This window comes from Podarcis cretensis (genome assembly GCF_951804945.1).
Source record: "Podarcis cretensis genome assembly, chromosome: 11".
Taxonomy (NCBI): domain Eukaryota; kingdom Metazoa; phylum Chordata; class Lepidosauria; order Squamata; family Lacertidae; genus Podarcis; species Podarcis cretensis.
Genome location: NC_137180.1, coordinates 7,679,153 through 7,704,876, shown reverse-complemented (window position 1 = coordinate 7,704,876; position 25,724 = coordinate 7,679,153). Strand labels below are relative to the sequence as shown.

The 25,724-nt window shown below is 39.0% G+C and overlaps 1 protein-coding gene across 5 annotated transcripts in view; it reads left to right on the top strand.

The window, feature by feature from the left end:
* AGTPBP1 (ATP/GTP binding carboxypeptidase 1) overlaps positions 1-25,724 on the top strand; it is a 64,581-nt gene that overhangs the window by 25,822 nt on the left and 13,035 nt on the right. For 3 of the 5 annotated variants that reach the window (XM_079996010.1, XM_079996011.1, XM_079996008.1), the window contains 17 exons: positions 398-525; positions 1,561-1,628; positions 2,410-2,473; positions 2,755-2,901; positions 4,190-4,321; positions 7,430-7,523; positions 8,628-8,665; positions 9,533-9,741; positions 12,436-12,613; positions 14,212-14,303; positions 15,348-15,464; positions 17,113-17,819; positions 18,786-18,824; positions 21,860-21,943; positions 24,453-24,539; positions 24,622-24,770; positions 25,385-25,472. In XM_079996010.1, the coding sequence (XP_079852136.1) occupies positions 398-525; positions 1,561-1,628; positions 2,410-2,473; positions 2,755-2,901; positions 4,190-4,321; positions 7,430-7,523; positions 8,628-8,665; positions 9,533-9,741; positions 12,436-12,613; positions 14,212-14,303; positions 15,348-15,464; positions 17,113-17,819; positions 18,786-18,824; positions 21,860-21,943; positions 24,453-24,539; positions 24,622-24,770; positions 25,385-25,472 (2,421 nt within the window). The remainder of the gene's footprint in view (positions 1-397; positions 526-1,560; positions 1,629-2,409; positions 2,474-2,754; positions 2,902-4,189; positions 4,322-7,429; positions 7,524-8,627; positions 8,666-9,532; positions 9,742-12,435; positions 12,614-14,211; positions 14,304-15,347; positions 15,465-17,112; positions 17,820-18,785; positions 18,825-21,859; positions 21,944-24,452; positions 24,540-24,621; positions 24,771-25,384; positions 25,473-25,724) is intronic. The other 2 variants (XM_079996012.1, XM_079996009.1) reach the window with 1 other exon arrangement.

Below are 25,724 nucleotides of genomic sequence, written 5' to 3'. Positions count from 1 at the left end.
CTTTTGTTCTTATGTTAATTGTTTCTAATTTTTGTATTTTTGTGTTTTTGTATTTTTTCTTGTGCTTTCTCTACTGTTTGTTTTACAACTTTTCTATTGTTAAAATTTAATAAAATATCATTAAAAAAAAAAAAAACTTGTTCAATTTCTGCTTCTCATACAGCCCTTAAAGGCACAAGGACCCTGTTTTTCCACAGTGTCAACCTTAAACGAAGACCAAGGCTACATTCTTACCTGAGAGTAATTAACTAATTATTAATTTTTGGATCATCACCCTAATGTTAAGCGTTCCTAAAATGCCACTCTGAAAAATGCCTGTCATATTAAAAGTGACAGTATCAAATAATAATAATAATGATGATGATGATGATAATAATAATAATTTTATTTGCTCCAGTCTAACAAACAATTCTCGGATTCTGAGTTTGCTGTCGCAACTGGAAAAGATCAACACAGAATGTTTGGTGGAAGCTGACACTACCAGATATGTTACATCAAAAATTCTCCACCTGGCTCAGAGTCAAGGTAAATATTTGTACATTGAAATCAGCTTTTAAATTTATATGCACTTTACTCTTGAAAATATTCTGTATATAATATATGTATGTCATCCCATATGTCATGGTACATTGTTATGTTCTGATTGTAAATTGTAGTCAGTATGCTTGCACACATAGAACAAAACACTTTTTTTCTTGCTTAGAAGATGTAGTCACTTAGCTCAGGCTGGATGTAGACACATCAAAGAAGCGTTTCAGTTTAAAACGTAAATTTAAACTGGGAAAACAAGTAGAGAAAAATGGGACTCCACATCACCATCTGGTGGCACAATGTTATATCACATATATAACGCTTGCCTTTTCTTTACCAGTCTAGCTGAGTTCTCAGTATTTAAAAAGTTCCCTTTTTATAATGAGGTTCATTCCTAATAAGGGGACGCGGGTGGCGCTGTGGGTAAAACCTCAGCGCCTAGGACTTGCCAATCGTCAGGTCGGTGGTTCGAATCCCCGCGGCGGGCGGTGCGCTCCTGTTGCTCGGTCCCAGCGCCTGCCAACCTAGCAGTTCGAAAGCACCTCCGGGTGCAAGTAGATAAATAGGGACCGCTTACTAGCGGGAAGGTAAACGGTGTTTCCGTGTGCTGTGCTGGCTCGCCAGATGCAGCTTTGTCACGCTGGCCACGTGACCCGGAAGTGTCTGCGGACAGCGCTGGCCCCCAGCCTCTTAAGTGAGATGGGCGCACAACCCTAGAGTCGGACACGACTGGCCCGTACGGGCAGGGGTACCTTTACCTTTAACTCATTCCTAATATTAGTCTTTTTTTACTTTAATTTCTGTTGATGCAGATAGGTAGGAATTATTACATTGTTAAAAGGAATAATTTCAAGTATCTGGTATTTTTGCAATGTAGATTGTTATTTATTAATTAAAGTAATCACCATTGGGGATTAAAAACATTTTTTTACTATTGAACTTTATGCTTTTCAGCAGCTACTATCTGGTTGCCCACATTTGAAATTAATTTCCTGGTTTATCAAGTGCTCACATGTATTTAACTTTCAGAAAAAATCAGGAAGGAAATGACTGCAAAAGGTTCAACTGGAATAGAAGTTATTCTATCAACTTTAGAGGTACTATTTTTATTTTAAAAACTAATTTATGGTAAAATAGTGGGTCGGTATGACTTAAGTTTCTTGCACAGTTTGAATTTCTAAAGTTTGCTTCTCAGTCAGAGTAGTCACTCTGTTCACTGGATTTTCATGTTTGGGATAGAGTAAGAAGTTTGTTACTTTCCTTTAAAGTAGATGTTAGAGATTTTAGCTATAGCAAATTATTTTTAAATTAAGGATTCAAAACTTAACACAAAGTTGATGGTGTCCCAAAGTAGTGACATTTAAAAGAATTGATACTTTTGGTTAATTGGCCAGTGCCACTGTTAAGATATGATTTGAAAACCTAGTGTAGGGCATTGATGTCAGAGATAGAGTTGTCATTTTTTATATCTAAAACAGGCATAGGCAAACTCTGGCCCTCCAGATGTTTGGGACTACAATTCCCATCATCCATAACTAACAGGACCAGTGGTAAAGGATGATGGGAATTGTAGTTCCAAACATCTGGAAGCCTGGAGTTTGCCTATGCCTGATCTAAAATATTACTGAATGTTCATGGTCCTGATTCTGGAATTTTTGTACTTTTTTAAGCTTTAAGTCAAAGCAAGGGAATGTGTGACCCTCCAGATGTTGTTAGACTTTAGCTGCCATAATGCCTGACCATTGACCACAATGGTGGAGCAGATAGGAGTTGTGAGGGCACTAGGATCCGCATCCCAGTGCTTTAAGAATGAATGTTTGTATATATGTATCATGAAAGGTATAATATGATAAGTAAGAAATACTCTGTTCATTTCAGAATACCCGAGATCTTCAGACTACACTAAATATCTTGAACATCCTAAATGAGCTGGTGTCAGCAGGTGTGTTTTTATATTGAATTGCAAATTTGTAACATCTGTCTAGGCTTGTAGTGTGTTTTATCTAATAAATGTGAATTGTTATAGTCTTAGATAGTTTAGAAACACTTACATAGCTAAGGTTTTCTGCCATAAAGAGAATAAATACTTCATGTGGCCTTTTATATTTGACCGGCCTTATACATGTGACCTTATACTTGTGACTATATTATTAAAAAGTAAGAGTTGGTAGTAAAATCTGAATACCTTAGCATTGCTGCTAATGGCTCATGTTCTATTTCTAGGCAGTAGCAGAAGGACAAGTGTTCTTGTTTCTAGAGGAGGGACACAGATTTTACTGCAATTGCTTGTGAATGTCAGCAAAGAATCCCCTCCAAATGAAGAATTAATGGTGCTGCTTCATTCTCTTCTTGCAAAAATTGGCCCAAAAGGTAAGTCAAACCTAACTAAAATCCTCTTGCATATGTTGTCTTTGTGGAACTGCAGTTGCATGGCTTTCCCAGGCTCAGAACCCCTGCAAAAACAGAACTCATTCTGCTACTGGCACTGTTCAGTAAAAGCCGTGACTGCTTCTTCTGCAGGTCTGTTCTAAGGATTAGCAGATAGTGACATTCCCATAAGCCACTTGTTTTTCACTTTGATTGTGTTCAGGACTGGACACACAATGCAAACTGGGCTTATTTCCCTCCCCACAAAACTGCACCCTGCCATTGGAAGAACAGTGGTAGATCTGAGTGGGGAGGCGCCAACATCTCGCTCTCCTTCCAGTGGCTACTGCAGGTGTGATACCGTTTGTATGCAGCGAGATTGTGTAATGGAAGGGGGGAAATGGATAGCAAGGTGGGAAAATAAACTGAAGGTACTCTAATTTAACAACATGGCTATGAAGGAGGCTTTCAAATTCATATGGGGAACAGTTTTGGCAAGCTAAAGCTAAACTGGGGGCCACTTGAGGCACCTGAATTAGTAAATTGGTTCTTGTATCATTTGCACAGATTAGCTGTAGGTTGTGCAGGTCTCTTTTCCCAAAAAGTCCATGGCCAGGAATTGAATCTTGGGCCTCTGCTTAGCTTGGACTGTTCTACTGAGCAATAGCCCTATGTAGGGCCTTCTTGGTACCAAACTATGTTACTGAGATCAACCCATGCACGGGGCTGGAAGGGAAACAAATCAAGTGAATATTGTTCAGAGACTAACATGAACTTCTCTTCCACCTTCTGTGGTTAATTCATTGTCCTGTGCTGTGTGATTTGTGGGTTTTGTCACGGCAGTCTCCCTGTTTTGGTTGCCAGTTTGTTTCTTGGTTCAGTTCAGTCATTCACATCAATGTTTAAAGCCCTGTATAACGTAGACACCCAAATATCTGAAAGATGAGCCCCTAATGGGGCTCGTGTAGTAGTTCCACCCCCCAAAAAATTGCAGGGAATGGTGGCCGGGGAGAAGTATATATCTGTGGTAGACCCTAAATTGTGGACCCTCCCTCTCCACTGAGGTGTGTCTACCACCTTCATTATTCAACTTCTGCTATGTGCTGAAGATGCATTTACTAAGGTCATTGTAACCTACCCTGGATCTTATGGTGGAAAGGCAGGAAATTTTATAAATAAGAAAATAAGTACTGCCGTTTTTTAATCTAAAAAGCTGTGGCCAGCTAACCCCCACCCCAAATTATAGTTTTCATGGGTTCTAATATTGCTGCTGTTCCTTTTGAATTTCCAGATAAAAAATTTGGAGTAAAAGCCAGAGTTAATGGTGCTTTAAATATAACTCTTAACCTAGTGAAACAGAACTTGCAGAATCAAAGGTTAATATTACCTTGTCTCCAAGTTTTACGAGTCTACTCAACTAATTGTAAGTACCGCGACATTCTTCTCTCAGTGTATCTCAGTTTACAAAGATGTTTAATATGAAAGATCAAAGGACCTTCATCTCCCATTTACATTTGTGCTGAAAGCTAGTAGGCATTCTATTTTCTTATAAAAATCTGTATGTTGGCTTTCTAACTCCTGAGCATGGAATGTTGCTGAGTGGGTATGTAGATCTAGCAGTTTTAGTGGTAGAGAAAGAAAGATTTTGCCAGCCTTAAAGTTCAGTTCTGCACATGTGTACTTTTGCCCCATTGAATTCAGTTTTATATACAGCCTCCATCTTAGTTAAATGTTGAATTGCTAACATTAACCATACTTAATGATAACCTGGATTCCCTTGAAGATTTGCCAGCAAACTTGCACTAGTGTTAGCCATTATTAATTTACTGCCAACGTACCACTCAAGAGTGGTTAAGGACAAGGGGAATTCAGTAACAGGAGGAGAGGGGCTTAGAATTAAGATTCTTTTGGCCCAGTGCCTTAATCACAATTAAGCAAGAATTGTGTCTTAGCATAGTAAAATTTCCAGAAATGCTGAAGCTGTGAAAAAAAGTTTTTCTCTAAAGGAAAAAAAAAACAATTTTGGGGGGAAATGGAAGTATATTCAATGCTTATTTTCATATAGGCCTAAATGGGGTGATACTACATTTAACAACGTAAGATGCCTCTGTGAGGAGGCATTAGTGAAAGTGTGCTTCTGTGAGTGTTTGCAAGAGGTCCCGCCATCAAGAAACAGGGTGAGGCTGGAGGTGCACTGCCTCTCTCATCATACAACGATGAAGCAGAAGTGCTGAGAAGGAAGTGTGGGCCTGGGGGCAAAAGACAGGGTGAGGATGTAGGAGGAGGTGGGGCTGCAGGAAAAGCCTTATAGGCTCTGACGCTTGCTATAGGAGCATATTTGGGCATGGGCTAAGTAGGATCGTGTTAACCTCAATTCCTAAAAGCCAGGTGGAAGGCTGCTGGGGTGAATACAGGAGGATCGTAATGAGGGAAGGCGGTGTAGTGATTTCTATGCTAACTGCAGCGATAAGCCTCAAGGAAGTGGGGAACCTAAGCACAGGAAGATAGGAGATGCCTATAGGAGGGTCCCATGTTGAAGTGGAGGGACGCGAGTGGCGCTATGGTCTAAACCACAGAGCCTAGGGCTTGCAGATTGGAAGGTCAGCGGTTCAAATCCCCGCAACGGGGTGAGCTCCTGTTGCTCAGTCCCTGCTCCTGCCAACCTAGCAGTTCGAAAGCATGTCCAAGTGCAAGTAGATAAATAGGTACTGCTCTGGTGGGAAGGTAAACGGCGTTTCCATGCACTGCTCTGGTTCGCCAGAAGCGGGTTAGTGATGCTTGCCACATGACCCTGAAGCTGTCTGCGGACAAATGCCAGCTCCCTTGGCTTATAGAGTGAGATGCGCATGCAACCCCAGAATCATCCGCGACTGGACCTAAGAATCAGGGGTCCTTTTACCTTTACCTATGTTGAAGTGGGCTGAAGAGTTCTGAAAACAAATGACTTAACCATGTCTTCTCTGAAGCAAGAGTGGCTTGGTGTTCTGAAGAACTTCAAGGGGACAGAGCAGCCCTAAGTTACTTATAACTTAGCATAGAGCATTGCTCTGTAACATAAATATGCCAAATGCAGTCTTGTGCATGCTTACTCAAAAGCAAGTCCTACTCTGGAGCATGCTCCTAAGTAAGCAGACATAGAATTGCATCCTCAAAAATGTAAATGCCTTAGTTTTATGCAAGTTGCAGATACCTGATGCTGGAGAGCCAATCTTGTACGTCAAAATTAGCTTGTGATGTCATTTTAAAAAAACCGTGCCTACCTACCAACCAGCTGACATCACTCCTATGGGTGATGGATGGGGGGGGGCAGACCTATTAATTTAAATAGGTCTACTCTGAGCATGAATAACATGGGACGCAGCAGCTTACCTTTTTAATGCACTCATTCCAAAAGGGGGAAAAAATTCATAGGAAGTTACTTTCAGTTCCCCAAAATTGCCAATTTTTATGTTGGGAAAATGTCCTTAGAAATAATGGAAGAAACCTGTCCCCACTCCCTCTGCCCAAAAAATCCAGTTTTTTCCCTGGGGTTAAAATCTCCAGAGTCCAGTTATATTTGTAACAGCCCTAAAAGTAAATGTTGCTTACCAGTTCTGAACACATTCTTAGGCTGTGCAGGTCTTTTAAGGATGCATGGGAAAACCTCTCCGATCATAGAAATGTTGAGAGTAGGTAGTGAACAAATGCACTGAAGTAGTGTAGTTTGCCAACTCTTGTGCCGTACAGTGGTACCTTGATTCTCAAACTTAATCCGTTCCAGAAGTCTGTTCCAAAACCAATGCATTCTAAAACCAAGGCGCGCTTTCCCATAGAAAGTAATGCAAAATGGATTAATCCATTCCAGACTTTTAAAAACAACCATTGGTCCATAAAATGAAAGCAATAATCAATGTACTGTACTATAGAATAAATAAGACAGTATTGTAGTAGATAAAAATTAAAATTATTGTTTTTTCTTACCTGCACTGATGATAGTCATTGTTTGGATGGGGGGCTTTTATCCATTTCCACAGTCACAGAATCAGTCAATCAGTCAGTAGCTGAACTGGGTTCCACACAGTCACAAAAACAAATTAATCAAAAAAGCCTCAAAAAACAAAACAAAAACACACACAAAATAAATAGCAAAAACAAAAGCGCCAAACTTAAACCATTCTGGAGGTCCATTTGACTTCCGAAATGTTCAAAAACCAGGCACAGATTCTGATAGGTGCAGGTGCTCTGGAAACAATAGCCAACAGGCGCATATCTGCAAAACGTAGTTAACATTCCAGTGTAATAGCAGGTGTTCCTCATTAGAGTTTATACATATAATTAGCATTTAGGTATCCTGAAACTTCACTAGGCATGCGCATACAGAATTTCAAGTTGAATGCTTAGTTTTGGGATTTTTATGCTAAGTTGGTGAAATATAAATAGGTAAGATGGTGTTTTGGTTATATTTGCATTGGTTATATTTGCCTTGCTTCAAGTGTAAGCATTTATATCTATAACTTTGCACTTTGGTTTAACTTTTTTAATAAAATTTCAGCTGTAAATGCTGTATCCTTGGGCAGGAATGGACTCGTGGAATTGATATTTAAGATAATTGGTCCTTTTAGCAAAAAGAACACCAGTCTTATGAAGTGAGTAGAAAATCTGAATTTTTTTTTTTAATATTGTGGACCGTATTTATTTTAATACTTCTGCTGTTTTGTGCTGCTGTTTTGTTAACTTTGACATTTGTTCGTTTTCTAGTTTTGTTTTGCAACTTTAATGTAAATTGCACCCGATTTAATTGTGATACTTTTTGTAACCCACCCTGGGGTCATTTGGTGAAGAGTGGGATGTAAGTACAACCAGTAGATAAATAAAACCCAGCAGATGTGGTGGGGAGCAGATGGTGATTTGTGTGAGTAAGTTGAAGTCATTTTGCTAAACAAGTCTTTGAAAACAATTGAATTGATTCATCTCTGTTTTCAAGTATTTGTCCTTGAGACTTAATATACTGAAATAGCCTATCTACTGCTTTCATAGGCCACAATCCAGAGAACCATGTGACTTGTTCTGTGTGCCCTACAGGGGTTTGGGTTTTCTCCCCCCACAAGCTCCTTCTAGCAAGAACCAGCACCTGATACATTCACAGAACTAAGGAAGAATGAATTGACGATAACATAAATGCACCAGACAATCTATTTTTAACATCTGAATTCTTAATTACGTACCCAAAAGACATGCAGCCTGATCATTTGCACATATATTTTGAATTAAGGCCCACAGATTTCCATGAGATTACCTAAGTTCTTTCAAAACGGGTAGAGAACTTTTAACCCACAGGTGGCCCTCCCCATCCTGTCTGTGGCCTCCTCTCCTCTGCCCTGTCATCCCATGTGCTAACTAAGCTTTAAAAAACTTCCGCTGTGCTGAATTTTTTTTGGGGGGGGGCAAGGAGGGGAGGCGTGGCAGCTGGGAAAACATGGTGAGTATAAATGCGCTCTGTGCCCTATTTTTGTGCATATTAGCCAATCAACTCACACTACCCCAAAGATACTTGCTGTTGCAGGTAGACCAAACTTGTGGAATATAAAACAAATTAAAATGGCTTTGAATTAATATTCATTTTCAACACATTATCATGTTTAGGATTGCAGTCACATGCAGAGTTAGGATGCTTATCAATGATCAGGAATGTTACCTAAATCTAATAGTGTGTCTGTTTTTTGTTTGTTTGTTTATATTTAAATTCACAGAGTTGCTTTAGACACCCTTGCTGCATTGCTAAAATCAAGTAAGTGTGTGCCTTAATATTTCAGAAGATATGGAATGTGAGCAGATTAAAATAAGTTTTGCTGGCAATCACCCTGTGTTTACACAGGTAAAACTGAAAATAAACATTTTAAAGATTGCAGCTTAGTAGCCAGTATTGTGCATTGAAAGACTCAGCAATTCCGTGATTATTATATCAGTGAGCTGTTCTGATGAGGGAATAGAACAAAATATGCAGAAAATGCATACATCTGTTGGGCACACTTTGGATTAATCTCTGTTTTGCAGTACTCATCATGCTATTTGGAATTGCTTCCAATATCTATTTTTTATTATTATTGAGGGTTATTAAAAATTGCAGTTTGTTTCCTAAACTTTCTCCAGTTTGTTCAGAAATGTATACATTCACCCTGGCTTTCCATTTTAATTTTCCAACACTGTGAGTTAGGTTGGGATGAAAGAACGTTAGATGGTGCTAAGGCACCCAGCGAGTTTAATAGCCTAAATGGGAATTTGATTCAAGTGTCCCCAGTCTAGTACTCTGATAGCTACCCCACACTGACTTCTGTATGTAATAACTGTTCATGGCTATAGCTTGGTATGGGCGGATAAGTCTATTTCTTGTCTGTGCCAATTTTGCATATGTTCATATGTCCATTCCATCCTGTTCTCACATCAATCAGCAAAGATTTTTTTAAAAGCATATGTAGGGGAGGAAATATTTAAGTGCATATTTTATTACAAGATAATCTCAGTGTATGCATTTCTAAATGTATTTTATCCTAAAAGACATTTTTTTTAAAAAAAGATTTACATTTTTTGGTACATTTTGGCATGTTGTTACTGCTTATAGTTTCTTGAGGTCTCTTGATTTTTTTCCCCTTCCAAGAAACAAATGCAAGGAAAGCCGTAGACAGAGGTTATGTCCAAATGCTTTTGACAATTTACGTCGACTGGCATCGGCATGATAGTCGGCATAGACACATGTTGATCCGCAAGGGCATATTGCAGTCTATAAAGAGCATTACGAACATCAAGTTGGGAAGGAAAGCATTCATTGATGTCAATGGGATGAAAATTCTGTACAACACTTCACAAGTAAGTGTTTAAAAAGCTTATATTACTATGAATGCGCAGCGAAGCATATTTATATGTACCATTAAGATGGTAATACAAAGTTGCCTGTGTGCATGTCCCAATACATGGGTAAAATCGTAAAAGTTGTATTATTGCTATTCTTCACCAACTGAAAAATCATCATACTTCACAGGAAATGCATTCAATCTCATCCACTACTTTTGACATTATAAATTTAAATTAATCTGTACTTGACAGTTCATTACCCAATCACCTCATCTCTTAACAATTGAGATCCCTGTCCTGTATTAATCTGTTTAGTCCTCTATGAATCTTTATTATCACTATCAAGGAATCATGCTCAAAAAAAGAGGGGTGGTGGATTTTAAGAAAGGGAAGAAGTACACATAGAGAAGGTACACTAAAAAAATCTTTAAAAGCTATTTTTAAAGAATTGTATCTTAGAAAGAGTTAGTGCGGAACTTCAGATAGTTTTTGAGGGAGACTCAGATTGAGATTTAAACCAATTGGAGACAAAAAACCGATTTCAATGTATTGTACCTTAAAAGTCGAACGGAATCTGTTCTGGAAGTCCATTTGACTTCCAAAGCGTGGCTTCTGATTGGCTGCAGAAAGGTCCTGTGGCCAATTGGAAGCCACAGAAGCCCCATTGGATGTTTGGCTTCCAAAAGAATGTTCGAAAACTGGAACACTCACTTCCAGGTTTTGATCTTTTGGGAGTCAATTTGTTCAGGAGCCAAGGCATTTGAGATCCAAGGTACGACTACTTAAAAGCAGTATGATAGCATCAATGTCTGCAGTGTTCTTGGTGCTAAGGCTGAACCAGCCCACCTCCATCTACTGCAAATGCAGCAGCAAAATGAAATGCAAAAATCTGCTGAATGTTATGCCAGTTCTTCCCTCAATCTTCTTGGGAGCAGATTCTACACCTGTGCTGCTATTGATTTGTTCCAAACTGAATTATGACGTTCTAGTTTTTACAGTTATGCAAGGCCATTTGTCTTGAAATTGGATTGTGTACATTATTGGGTACTTGACCTACTTGAAGTTGGTTAATGTACGTAATCAGGAATTTGATCATAGACTTTTTGCAGAAGCATTTGAACCAAGACTGAACATATGTCCTTTGCAACATTTTGCAGTATGTTGGTAAACTGCAGTCATTCTTGAACATCCCACTTGGGATGTTATGCTCTAGTGGAAAAACTTCCTTGCTGCTTGAACTTTGATTTTAATTCCATTAACAGTTGTGCTTCAGTGATTCCAGCATCTCTACCTTGCATCAGGAGGAAATGAGATTTACCTTGTTCTTTCCCAACTTCCTTGGGCTATGGCGCCCTTTGAACTTGAGCAGTAGTTCATGAATGTTGTTGATTTCACTACAGTTATGCTACAATTTTTACTGATAACTCCAAGCCCCACAGTTATGTGGCAGTTAGCAGTTTCCAGTTAGCAGTTATGTGTCACTGAAATTTGGGTTGGTAGTTCCTATTCTTTGGAGCTCTATCCCTGTATGTGTTGCATAGGCACCAAATTTATATATTTTTCCAACACTTACTGAAAACTTTTTTTTCCCTCAGGCTTTGATTAGACTGCATTTTATCTCCATTCTAAGTTTACTCTATTATATACTTAAGTTTGTGATTTGTATCTGTAACTGTCTTTTATTACAATTGTCTATGTGAACTGCTTAGATCAGGCATGGCTAAACCTGGTCCTCCAGATGTTTTGTGACTACAACTCCCATCATCCCTAGCTAACAGGACCAGTGGTCAGGGATGATGGGAACTGTAGTCCCAAAACATCTGGAGGGCCAAGCTTGGCCATGCCTGGCTTAGATCATTTGAAGGTATGTGTATATTAATAATGACAATACATAATCAAGACAAATATTCCATCATAAAATGAAGAGATTTCTTCTTTTTTTAAAAAAAATGATATTTATTAAAGTTTCCATTAAAACACATAAACACACAAACATACACAAACAAAATACAAGTATAATTTCAATCCCTTTTTTTTAAACCTTATTTCCCCGACCTCCTCACACCTCCCCCTTCTGTATTATAATTTCAGTATTATCCGCTCAACAAGTTCTTATCTTATTTCTACACCTTAACTTAATAATTTGTTTTGATCGTGCTATTATTTTCCTTTTCTTCTTTCTTCCGTTCCTCAATTTATTTTTAAAAACCTTATAACTATTTGATTTTAAAAGCCCAATTTTAACTTAATCTTAAACCTTTTTCCTAAAGTCGACCCAAGTTTCCCTTCCACGATTTTCCCACATTCCATAAAATTGCAAAAAAAATATATAAAAAAGAACTTAACAAATTATATTTTAACACCCTTTGGATTCTCAAATCCCACCCTCCCTTTCCCGGTTTTGATCCCCAAACCAATGTCCATCAGTCCATCTATTCTCAACCTGGATCCCAAACTTCCGAGGCTTTTAGACCTCTCTCAGCTTCTCTCTGCCGGTTTTTTTGACAGTCCTTTATATTCAACACCAGCTCTCAGGGAAGCTCTATCCCCATAATGTCCATTTTTCTTCCAAGTAGGCCTCTGAAAATGAAGAGATTTCTTCAAGAGTTCCTATTCCTAGCATTTTACCACAGTAGAACTATAGTGCACAAACAGTGAAATTAGTTGACATGCAGTGCTTTGTTTTATAATGCTTGTTTATTGTACTAGGAATGCCTTGCGGTAAGGACGCTTGATCCACTGGTCAACACATCCAGTCTAATCATGAGAAAATGTTATCCTAAAAACCGTCTTCCACTGCCAACCATTAAAAGTGCTTTCCATTTCCAACTACCTGTCATCCCTGTTAATGGTCCAGTGTATCAGCTGTATAGTTTGCCTCCTGAAGGTATGCTTAATTTTGAAACATCATGGTCTTGTGTATATCTGCTTTCCTATGAGAATTAGGGAAAAACATAGACACAGAAGCTTACAATTATCTGGTTGTTCTAGCAGCCTACTATTGAAGTCATAACACTACACAGTTCAATGCAGAATGTCGTTATTTTTTTTTAAAAAAACCAACAACCTTATATCCCCCTTTTAAAGAAAAGATTATATATTTAGATGATTGAAATTTATGCCTCATAAATAGGAGACCAAAATGTGACGCCTCAGTTTTCATTTTGATTAAGTAAAATCAAAAACACAAAGATAAATTCTGCAACCAAGTTTGTTGCCTTTTGAAATCTTTAGAATGTATAACAAGCCTGACAGATCCAAAAGAATGAGTCTGAAAATGTGTGCTGTATATCCTGAATTCATTTTATTAATCCAGCATTCAAAACATTAAAATTATAATTTGCTTGTGTATCTCAGAAGTGAAAGTACTTTCACACTTCATCCACTTAAGGTTTGAAGTTGACAATGAATGGGTGCACTAGGGAGTATGGTCTAGTGTACAGCCATGTGTACGGTCTTCTTGAAGTGTATCTAAAATAAAAAGTTGTGCTGCCATTCATGAATTGAAGACATACACTTTGGTAGAAATGGTGGGCATGGAATGGGTTAAGCCCACAGGCTATTTTTCTCACAAATACAACTTTTTCTGAATCTGCATTGCATGCATGCATGCACACATACATAATTTTCTTTGCATGCCACCTTTCCCTAGTTCAAACTATGTTCAAGGTGGCTTATAACCTGAAAAACATTTACATAATTACAAATATAACAAATGCAGTCCTAAACAATAAATAAAACATATCAAAATGTACACAACCAAATTGAACAATTTTCACTAAACATAAAGATACCAAAAAAATAAATAAGTAACAACAACCACCACCGCCTGCAACACACTCCCTGAAGCATTACGCCAGCCCAAGAGTCTGGTTAGCAGCCTCAGCTTTTGTAGCTGGAGTCAGTCCGGGCCCCTCCCTCCCAGGCCAGGTGGGAAAAGGCCTGCAAGGCAGGGAGCAGGTCTTCCAGGACTCACAACCAGTGCAGGTTTTGGAGCATGCTTTTGTCAAGATAAATGTAATTCCACCCTTAAAAGGCCTTGCTCTAAAACTGCCGAATTTGTTCATATTTAAATAATCCTGTATAGGAACAGTTACATAAGCCATCATTCTATTCTGTACTCCCCTGGGCTTCTACTTGAGGTGCCTTATTCAAGGATGCTGGAGTGCCTCAGAAGGACAAAAACTACCAGATTTCTTTCTACTCTCTGGATGATACAGAGAACAACTTTTGATAGCTTGCATAGCCTTAGCTGTTCTGTTCTACCTTACATTGTTCATGTCCTCTTATGTGTAACAGATTTGTTTCTGTAACATTGAGAATCTGTGTAATTACATATGCAGCATGTGGTCTCATTTAATTTCATAAGTAGTATTAGGTTTCAGTTGGAGAGTGAAAAGTTTCACATGCATCATTTCTTTTCTGGGATGTACATGTTGTAGAAAACGTACATCTGCCCTACTTATAGAGCATTTTATATCACAGTGGATGACGTAGTAGATGAAAGTGATGACAATGATGACGCCGAAACAGAGTCTGAGATTGAAAATGATAATGAAGATGACATAGATTTTAAGGTTAGTGGAACTGAGGGCATACTACTCAGATATTGTGCAATTATTTTCATCAGCTTTCAGAAAAATTGCTTGTGTGTGCATCAAATCATAAATATGCTTGTTTTTCAAATCATAAATATGCTTGTGAATTAATTGTAAAAACAGTTGGGGAAGGGACAGGTGTTGCATTGTCTTGTTTCAAGCAAAGCATTTTGAAAATGCGCGTCGAGCCATTTGTCTGAACTCTCAATGTGTAGATAGGGGGTAGTGATATATACATGGAAGCCACAACCCAACATCATTGTGCATATTAGCCCCCCGTCTCCAACCATCCCCATACTGTGTGACAAAGGAAGCTTCTCTTCTCTTCATTTGATCATTATCTGTGTATATTTTTCCTCACAATACATCACGACACTTCCAACAAATCAGGGCATTAACCAGTATGTTAGCATCTTGTTGTAAAATCATTTCAATGGGTTGAACGGAGGACGATTCCTTCTTTTGGGATCCATTCCAGTATCAGCTTGCCAGTCAATAAGAGCTTTTGTGTATTTTCTCTTGAGGTGCAAAAGAACCTTATTTGCAGCATGAAGAAAATACTAGACATTCTCAGTAACCTTAAACTGGAAATTGTATCATGTATCCCTTATTACGTTGTCGTCTTTATGAGGATATACGTTTGACTTTTATTACACCTGTTTTGCAAAAGTCTAGGAAAGAATCGGAATACCATAGTTTAAAACTACTGCTAGAGGACAAGAATCCCAAGACTACATTAAATGTAGCTAAATTCTGTGCGTCTGCAATCAATCGCAGGAAGCAAGTGGTAGCCCATAATGACCAAACCCCTAAATGTTAATTACAGGGGGCACGCTAACAATTAATTTTTAATTTTTATATTTAAATCCTTGTTATATTCATATTGTCTCTTGTATTTTTGATATTTTTTATGATCTGTGATATTGTGTGTGTTGACGCTGGTCTGTGACCGTATTAATAAATTCATTCATTCATGTATCCCACAAATCTTTTAGTCATGCAAGTTCACTTCCTCCCCTACAGAATGATGACATAGAGACTGATATCAACAAACTGAAACCAAAACAGGAACTGGGGCGATCAGTGGAAGATCTGAAAATGTATGAACAGTTCTTCCCAGAACTTATAGAGGACTTTCAGGTATAGACATTGATATCTTTAAAGAATAATAATAATAAAAGCATAGTTTAGGAGTCTTGCTAAGATGCGTTTTATTTGGCTGCTACTTCTATTGAAATACAAATCAGCATTCAAAGCTTGCAGAGTTGCTATTCAAACAACTGAACTGAAGAAAGAAAATGAATTGCCACAGTAAGTACAAGCAGAAACCATTTTAGGCGTGTCCAGTTGACGCAAGATTGCTGACATGCAGGTCCTTTGGTACCCAGAAGAAGGCAGAATGGGGTGTGCTTATTCACGCTCCACCGATGCTTGCAGGGGCCAAGAACAGAACCCCCACATGAATTGGTTGCCACCTGTAAATAAACCTGCACATTTCTGTAAGTTAAAGTGGAGATCTTAAGGCAGGGATAGTCCGTGTGATGCCCTCCAGATCTTGATTGACTCCAACTCCCCATCAGCCCCACGTAGCAGGGCCAGTGGTCAGGGATGGTGGGAGCTGGAGTCAGAAACATCTGGAGGGAACAGCATCTGCCTTTGCCCGTAAGCTGTTAGAATGCCTCTTTTGACACTTCCTTAGCATACCCCTCCTTTTTCTTCATAACATTGCTCACTTTCTACTCATCTGATTTCAGATGAGAAAAACACCTAATTAGACCTCCCTTTTTCTTTTGCTGCTACCCTTTCATCTTCCCTACGTGACTCCTTGAATGAATGGCCTTCACTTAATGGAATGCACTGTAACCAAGATTTCTAATAACCCTTTTCCAGCTAATTGTTTCTTCTCAGCACTCCTCCTTCAGCTATCTGCTGCTTTTGTTAATTTGTTAATTATGTCTTTGGTTTCTGTGACACTTTTTCTTCCTGCTTCTCTCGATGTCTTTCTGAGTGCTGTCCCTTTCTGATGATTTCCCCTACTTTAACGATCTTTTGACCTTATTTTTCCATTTTGTTCCTATGGCTTCACCAAGCACCTATATATTGCTGACTCTTTCTTTTTCTCTCCACTTCTTTTTCATCCCCTGTCCTATTTCACATCTTACTGGAAGCGGCTCCTGAGTGAATTTTTAAATCTAAAGATAACAAACTGATCTTGCCAATGGTGGGGCTCTTCATGTCCTGCCAAAGTCCAGCATACCCTTTGCTGTCAGACTCAGAGATATTCTCTTTCCCTGAGTGTAGCCTGTTGTCAGGATCTACTCTTTTACTTCTCAGAAATGAGCCCGGCCTTGGCTGGGGAGGGCGGGGTATAAATTATTATTATTATTATGATTAGTAGTTGTAGTAGTAGTAGTATATGTAAGATAAGATATTTGCTATTTGTACCTATTGCTAAATTGTTCCTTATGCTTGTAAAGTGATTCCTTTTCCATTTCTGCATTAGTGTGTAAGCTCTTTAGAAATACATCTCTAGTCTCATTTTTTTCACATTCTGGTTGTTCTTGCAAACAAGTTCACCTGCGTTTGGCTCCTCTTTTTTTATTCTGCTTCTAGGTTTTCTGCTGCTGTTACCTGGAAGTTTCTCCCTTCTGATTCATTCTTCCACTTTTGAAAACTTAAGACTGTAAGGTCTCTGGGCAGGAGTTTTGGTGTTATTTATGCATTGTTAAATTAAGTGTCTAAATAATGATTTTCCCTTCTCTTTTTCCTTTCTCTCCTTAATGTTAAGGAGTGTGACTTAGTTTCCAAGGAACCAAAGCCTTTTTCACCCAATGTAACCCTAGAAGGGCCTATTGTTGTCCCTACCGCTGGAGAGGAGCCATCTCCAGCAAACCCTGCAACAGAAATTCCTGTGAAGGAGGGCCCTCCTCTACAAACAGAGGACTGTAACAAAAGACCCATCTTTTTGGGTCTGGTAAACCGTGATAGCAACACGGACAATAGCTTACAGAATCAAAGCGATCGCAAGAAATTGTTTTCATCATGCCAGTGCCTAAACCATGAAATAGTTAGAGACTTTGACAGAATTTCGTTGCAAAATGCTTCCAAAAATGAGCACTCTTATAGTACAAGGGCCATGACCAAAAAAGAGTGTAAAACTAGCCTCAGTGAAGTTGCCTGTAATAAACCTTTTCAACACGCTTCATCCTGCGGAAGTGTGTTGTTTGAAGGACGGTCTGTCCAGCTGGGGAAGCTGTGCTGTTCTGGAGCGGAGCCTGAAGAGGAGGAAATTTCCTGTTCCATTTCTCTGGGAGAGCAAGTGATGCTCGAGGTGCCTGATAAGCTACAACTCCACGACCCAGAACTTTATATTGAGGTAGTGAAAAATACGAAGTCTGTTCCTGAATATTCAGAAGTGGCTTATCCTGATTATTTCGGACACTTTCCACCTCCGTTTAAAGAGCCTATTCTTGAAAGGCCTTACGGTGTGCAGAGGTGAGTTTCCAATTTCTCTTAACATGTTTCAAGGATCATCTAAAGCTACGATTTACAGTGGTACCTCTGGATGCAAACGGGATCCGTTCCGGAGCCCCGTTCACATCCTGAGCAGAACGCAACCCGCGTCTGCATGTGTCGTGATTCGCTGCTTCTGCACATGCGCGTGACGTCGTCTTGAGCGTCTGCGCATGTGCGAGCGGCGAAACCCGGAAGTAACCCATTCCGTTACTTCTGGGTCGCTGTGGAACACAACCTGAAAACGTTCAACCTGAAGCATATTTAACACGAGGAATGACTGTACTGTGAACAGTAAAATTAAATAAAATATTGTTGGGTTTAATGCAGAGGATTTTTTTGTGGATGGAAGAGACTTTGAGCCAGTGCAGAGGAGGCCATTTCCCCCTATATCCCCCCCACAATTCGAACTATATCCCCCACAATGCGAACCTCCCTGAAACTGTCTTTGGGGATTTAGAAGGGCTACAGAGGAAGCAAAGAACTGATAACACCCTGTTCCATGAATGGGAACTCCCTTTGTGACTATTGCTCTTAGCTAATGCGGGAGAATGTTTGGACACAGAATTTTGTTTTCTCTTAAGCTCCCTCCCCCCTTAACAATAATGAAGCCCACTGAGAACTTGAAATAAATATTCTGAAGTATATATATAAAGGAGGAGATAGATGTATACAGTAGCAAACTGAGCTGAGCTGGGAAGCCCCCTGTCTAGCTCTCATTCTGCCATGAACCTCAGTAATCTGTCAGTTTCCTTATTTGCAGTGTTTGATTATAACAACAACCTGTTTCACAGGGAGGTGGTATAACTTACTGGGTTATATAAATTGCCCTGAACATGCTAAAGTATGATGTTAATGCTAAGATCTGTTGTTGTAAAAAAGAAAAAAAAGGAGTTGGACTTCACAGGTGTTTCATAATCTCAAACTTTATTCCCTTTCTTCCACAAGGAAGAAGAGAATGGCTGGCAGTCACATGCGAACTCTGATGTATGTGAAAGAAATATTGGATATTTCTCCTTCATAACATCGGGGTCTCTTGAACTCCTTTTTGGCAATAGTTGGCAGTGAATGGGTGTGTGCAGTTTCCTTGAACCTTATTCCAAATTGATAGGGCAGAAAAATCAATTTTTTAAAAAAAAAAATGATCTTGTTTTCTCTCTCCTCTTTCAAAATCTTCCTTTCTTTTCCATTACATCAAAAACACATGGGATTGCTCTAATCCACAGTGTGAATTGCTACTAAAGCTTGTGGTGTGGTGCTACGTAGAATCTACAGTCATTCCAGAGTCCCAGCATGGTGTGCAGATAAGTAGAGCAACTGATGCTGGTCATTTGTTGACAAAACACTCAGAAAGACTTTGGGGAACCAAAAGACCCTGCTTTCATTTGTTCATAGGGCACCAGATGTAAATGTTCTGATGTCCTCATCTTTAAACATTTTTGTGCTGTCATTCTTGGTCCTGTGTTTAAGGTTAGAATTTGACTACAACAAGGATTACAAGTGTTTGCCTTACAAATTAGATCAGGTTTCATTTGCTACCGGAAGGGCCAGAGCTAGAAAATGCGATGGAGATGCCCTCTGCACCTCAGTTTTGGTTCAACATTACTCTTTCTTGTTGCATATGTCTTGTGCAGTTACAAATGCAGTGACAACACTTTCGTAACGGTGCCAGAGGATTTCATGTTAACATTGTGCGAGTTACAGATAAATGTAGCAACGTTCATAGTTAAAGATTTGGTTTGCCTTGCACTGTACATTCAGTGAGTGAAAGATTCAAAGGTGTAATAGAAGTGTTAACGCTTCTGTTTGTTAGTTAGTCATGGCTCCAAAGAATCAAAGTTCCAAAATAATAAATAAGTGTAATTACAACTTGACCACTGAGAGATATTCAGTGTCTAGCTTAATACTATTTTTCAGGTCTTGGCAATACCCCCAAATCAGATAATGTTGGTCTCTGGTATTGAGAAAAAATAGGTAAGATAATTTCAAAAAAATTGAATTGACTAGCGTCACAAGTAGACTTTGAAAGCATGTTCAAAACTATTCCATTAAAAGACGTGTTTTTCCTACTTTCCTTCTGAAACGATTTTAATATAATGACTGTGTTTACAGAATGCTGAACTATGGTTTGTTCAACAAGCCAAGGGCCATCTTGCAGAGAAGCAAACAAATTAAGCTTTTTTAAAAAAACAAAAAACCACACACACACACACACACACAAAAAGTTGCCATTACCATCTACCTTTGTAACCTGGAATGTACCTGAGGTGGAGTTGCCAAACAGACCATAGCTGTTGTGTTCAGACATAGTGCCAAGCCATAGTTAAAGCAAACTGTACTTCATAAGCCAGTCACCACCCATGGTTTCACATTGTGGTTTGTTGCCGGAAAATAAACCATGGTTAGTCTGCTAAGCTGGGTTCAGACATTCATAAATTACACTTTGGCTAAACAAACCTTGACTTAGTGTTAGGTGCGAGCTGGGCCACTTAACAATATGCAGGAAATATTAAGGCATAATAAAATAAACAGGACAGAAAACTTAGAATATGTATGTCAATGATTTTGTTTAGTTGTAAAGGAACAAATATTCAAAGATAATTTTAATATATAAGAACTGAATCAAACAAAACATTATTTCCAGAGTAATTCCAAACATCATATTATATTATTCATTACATTACATTATATTATACATTATTATTATTATTATTACATTACATTATTCCTGTAATCCTAAATATCAATTTTGTCTTAAGAAACAAGTTTGTATGAGCCTAGTTAGGCTTGATGGAGAAAATAAGACTAATTTCCGTAGCAATGGATCTTTAAAAAATGTCAGTAGTCAGGTGGGTCCTTAACGGTGACATTAAAAAAACTAAATTGTGGCAGGTGTGTCTAGGTTTTACTTGCTAACGATTCTAAACTTACCTTCTTGACATTGTATAAACATTACTTTTGACAAGAGTAGAAGAGTGAAGCTGTGAATTAGATGTTAGTTATTAGTTTAGCTACTCATTTCTATATTTTGGTGCCTGTGCTTAATATGTCTTCTGAATGATAGTTTACAGTAGGTTTTCATTTTGTTCACACTGTCAGCTTACTACACAATAACTCCATTCTGTTTTGGCACAATTTCTACATCCCATATCAAGGCCAGTCGCGATATATTTTCAGACACAGAATGGCAATTGAGAAATATTTTTCAATGTCAAAATCTACCTTTGTTTTTATTATTGTATGTGCTTTTCACTCTTTACTATTCAGCTATTGAATAAAGCTAATTTCCAGGGTGTTCAGCTTTTCTGAGCAGGTATTTCCAACTGCATAGGCTTTCTGTGCCATGAGGCATAAGAAGATTTCTTTCTGACATAGACAACACATTTGTGTAGGGAATTTTGTGTCTCCTGTGCACATGGTTACAGACATGCTTGTACATCTGGTTCAAGAGTTCTTACAGCATCTATACATGGCAGAATAAAAGCACCAGATATAAAGCTCCACAGAGTGGGAGCATAGAATTATTTTCGCAGAAATGATAGTTGTGTCACATGGGTAATCTTGCATTAAATGTACGTTTTATTTATAACCTCATGTTTAAGCAGAGGTTTTTGTAGGTGAGAAGCTCGCACACTAACCCAATCACTGCACAGGACTCTTTGAAACTTTATTTACTGCAGCTGTAATTGCATGAATTGCTAATATAACTTAATTGTTCTCAAAGCTTAATTAGTTTTAAACTAATAATACTAATTGATATAATAATTGATATCTGATATTATGCACTTTGGAAGGAAAAGGAATCCAACATTTGATCTTGAATCTTTGATGTCTTCTGTATAGGTTGATTCTCTCCATAAGGAAAATAATTGGGATGTGTCCCCCAGATAGATAATCACATTCTATGCAAAATTAGATACCTCATCTCATGGTCTTTCCTTACCGTATGATGTATTTTTAATAACTGGCGTTGTACCTTTTTCATTATGAAACATGAGCTAAGGGCTCTCTCTATTTTATAGGACCAAAATTGCCCAAGATATTGAAAGGCTGATTCATCCTAATGATATCATAGACAGAGTTGTGTATGACCTTGATAATCCCAGGTAGGTTTCACAGGTAAAGTTCCTGTTTTAACTTTCTCTTTGGTCTGGTTTTCCTTTCGTTTTAAATTAATTTATACATACAGAAAATAAGTAAGAAAATGCAGCTGATCAGAAAGTGAGGTTATGGTAGCCAGTTGCTTTCCTAGACTATTCATATAGTTGTAAAAGTTCTGGGAGTTGATTCCTGCTCCAATGAGATGCAGTTATAGCTTAAAATATCAGTTGTAATTGTTTGTATTTAAACAACAATTAAAATAACATATAAAGCTCACTTTATTAATTGGTAAAATAGGTTGATTTGATTCACTATTATATTTACTTCAAGTGGTTTCAAATTTTGCAGCTTCATGTTAACCATTACAGTGGTACCTCAGGATGTGAATGGGATCCGTTCCGGAGCCCCGTTCGCATCCCGAACAGAACGTAAGACGCGATGGCGTGTGCACGGGTCGCATTTCGCCGCTTCCACTCATGTGCATGATTTCATTTTGACCATCAGCGCATGAGGCGAAACCAGGAAGTAACGCGCTCTGTTACTTCCGGGTCGTCGCGGACTGCAACCCGAAAGCGCTCAACCTGAAGCGTATTTATCCCGAGGTATGACTGCATGTGACTCCTTATCTTCTGAGGAACCTCTCTGTGCCTGCAGTGAAACACTTGTGTGTTGCAGAGTATTCTGGGAAAGTAACTCACCATTGGTCCATGAAATATGAATTGAAAATACTTCCCTAACACCTGCCTATGAATGCACACTGCAGGTGAAGATTGGCATTAGTGAGCAAACTTCTAAAAGTGTGCTTTCTCTACCTCTTACTAGTCTTCTCTTCGACAAACTCCATAAAAGCTTCCAAGTTATTCTACCTTGGAAACTTGAAAAACACCACTTTTAGCCAGTAGAGCAGCAAACGGAATCAATTAAATAACTTAACGTGTGCCGATTTAACTGCACGCTTAGATATTCATTATGCCAAATATTCCCATATTCTTGTTTATATGGAATGTGGTATTCCATTATTTTTTGTCAAGTTAAGAAACGTCTTTAAAGAAATATGGGTGATTCCAATGTCACATGAATGGATGTGACAGGATTTCCCTTTGCGTCCCCCCCCCATAGCTATGCATGTCCCCTCCTGCAGTCTGCTGCAGAGGTCCCCAACATCTGTGTGAGCAGAGGTCATTGCATCAGCAGGTTGACTCCACTGAATGTCACTCCAAGAGAAACAAAGATTACTCTGATATTTAAACATCTTCTTAAACATTTTCGTTGGGTTTAAGTAAATCCCCGAGTTAATTGGATATTTTATTTCTGCAAATAGCAGGTACCGTATTTTTTGCTCTATAGGACACACTTTTTCCCCTCCAAAAATGAAGGGGAAATGTGTGTGCGTCCTATGGAGCGAATGCAGGCTTTTGCTGAAGCCTGGAGAGCGAGATGGGTCAGTGCAAGCCTTCGGAGTGCGGCGGGATAACAGCCTGAAGCCTGAAGCCTGGGGAGCACAGCGCTGCGCACCCCGGGCTTTGGGCAGCTATCCGCAAGCCTTGGGAGCCCGGCAGGGCTTGCAGATAGCAGCAAACTCCGGGAGCAAAGGCGAGGTTGCGCGCAACCTCGCCCCCACTCCCGGACCCGTTCTGGGGGCTGGGGTCGGGGGAACCTCGGGCTTCCCCTGCCCAAGGCCCGCGGCTAAAAAGGAAGCCAAGACAGTGAACGGGATCCATCCCGCTTGCTGTCTTGCCTTCTGGCAAAGCCGCGTGCAGCCTCTCGTGGCTGGAGAGGTTGTGCGTGGCTAAAGAGGAAGCCAAGACAGCCAGCGGGATTTTTTTTTCTTTATTCCCCCCCCCCCAAAAAAAAAACCCTAGGTGCGCCCTATGGTCCAGTGCGCCCTATAGAGCGTAAAATACGGTATCTGTTTGAGGTTTTTGCAAAACTCTTTGTAAATTCAGTGGGAATAAGATTGGAGAAATGTTCTTCTCTGGTGAACACACATCATGGTGGGTTGTGCTACCTTATTGTGTAAGAAGACCAGAAATGTTGGGGAAAGTAAAATGTATGGCAGCCATTCCCAGCCTCAGATGTTTTGGACTACAAGTTCCATGTGGCCGTGTCAGCACAGACATATACTGCCTGGGACTGATAGGAGTTGTAGTCCAAAACATCTGGAAGGCACAAGGCTGGGAAAGACTGCTCTATGACAACTGAGCATTACATAGATACTTCAGTTGATGTTCTTTACCCTAGAATAATCCTCCTGATGAGTAACATCAAAACTCCTGTAGGCTGTGCCTTATTGGTTGAATCAGATTCAAAAGAAACCAGGAATACGAAGCCCTGAATAATTAAAGTCATATAACTAAAAGTGATATTTGTAGCCATCGTAAGGAGGAACTGTTATTATTTATTTTCCATCGCCCACTTCATTATATGCATCCAGCTATATTTATAGTATAGTATAAAATTGGAATGATAAATATATATGTAACTTTCATTTCCCTGTGATTTTATTTCTTTAAGCTGTCCAGTGCCAGATGAAGGAGACGTCCTGAAATTTAACTCCAAATTTGAATCGGGAAATTTACGCAAAGTTATTCAGATCAGAAAGTAAGATGTTGTCATTTGTTTTGCTTTGTTTTTGATTTTGAAGCTGTTCTTCATTTTAAGACTTGTTTCTGTTCATCTTTAGAAATGAGTATGATCTCATTCTGAACTCTGACATAAACAGCAATCATTATCATCAGTGGTTTTACTTCGAAGCCAGCGGAATGCGAGCAGGTGTTGCCTACCGATTTAATATAATCAACTGTGAAAAGACAAATAGTCAGTTTAATTATGGTAAGACCTGTTTTTCTTCTCTTATTCAAAAGAAGTGCCTAGGAAGAATGTGGATTTATTCAGATGTACGAAACCTTCACAGTGCTTTCCCCCCAGTGATAAAGAAATATATATATTGAAGGGTTAGATTGTTACGCAGTTTTATGAACTCTCAGCAATCAAAATGACACTCAAACTTAGTTGATTATTTATCTTGGCATATTCAGAATGCAGAATGATAACTTTTTAATATATTAGATGGTATTTTCCTTGATTAAAAAATTAAGTTTTCTTTTAACTCTATGCTCTCTAGACCATGGGTAGGGAAACTTAAGGCCCAGGGGCCGGATCCAGCCCAATCACCTAAATCCGACCCGCGGATGGTCTGGGAATCGATGTGTTTTACATGAGTTGAATGTGTCCTTTTATTTAAAATGCATCTCTGGGTTATTTGTGGGGCATAGGAATTCATTCATCCCCCGCCCAAAAAAATATAGTCCGGCCCCCCACAAGGTCTGAGGGACAGTGGACCGGCCCCCTGCTGAAAAAGTTTGCTGAGCCCTGCTCTAGACGGGTATATTTCTTCACTGAATACATGCAACCATGTTGAATCACGTAATATATTTTGCTTGAAGGTATGCAGCCCCTTATGTACTCTGTTCAAGATGCACTAAATGGCAGACCCTGGTGGACTCGTGTAGGAACTGATATTTGTTACTACAAGTAAGTATAACTGTAAATGGAGGAAATAAAACATTGAATTAAATGGGCTGAAAAACTAACTTAGCTATATTCGTAATTAACACTGTTTTAAAAACTAATAATGTTAGGGTATAGTGAACTGGCTAGATTAACAGAGGCAATTAGAGATCACACTAGACAAGAGTTTGAAAAAGCATGGGGAAAATGCAGAGAATACTTCACAAAACAGTGCCCTAAAATACATACCTGGACTTGTTTCGATTATTGTCTGCA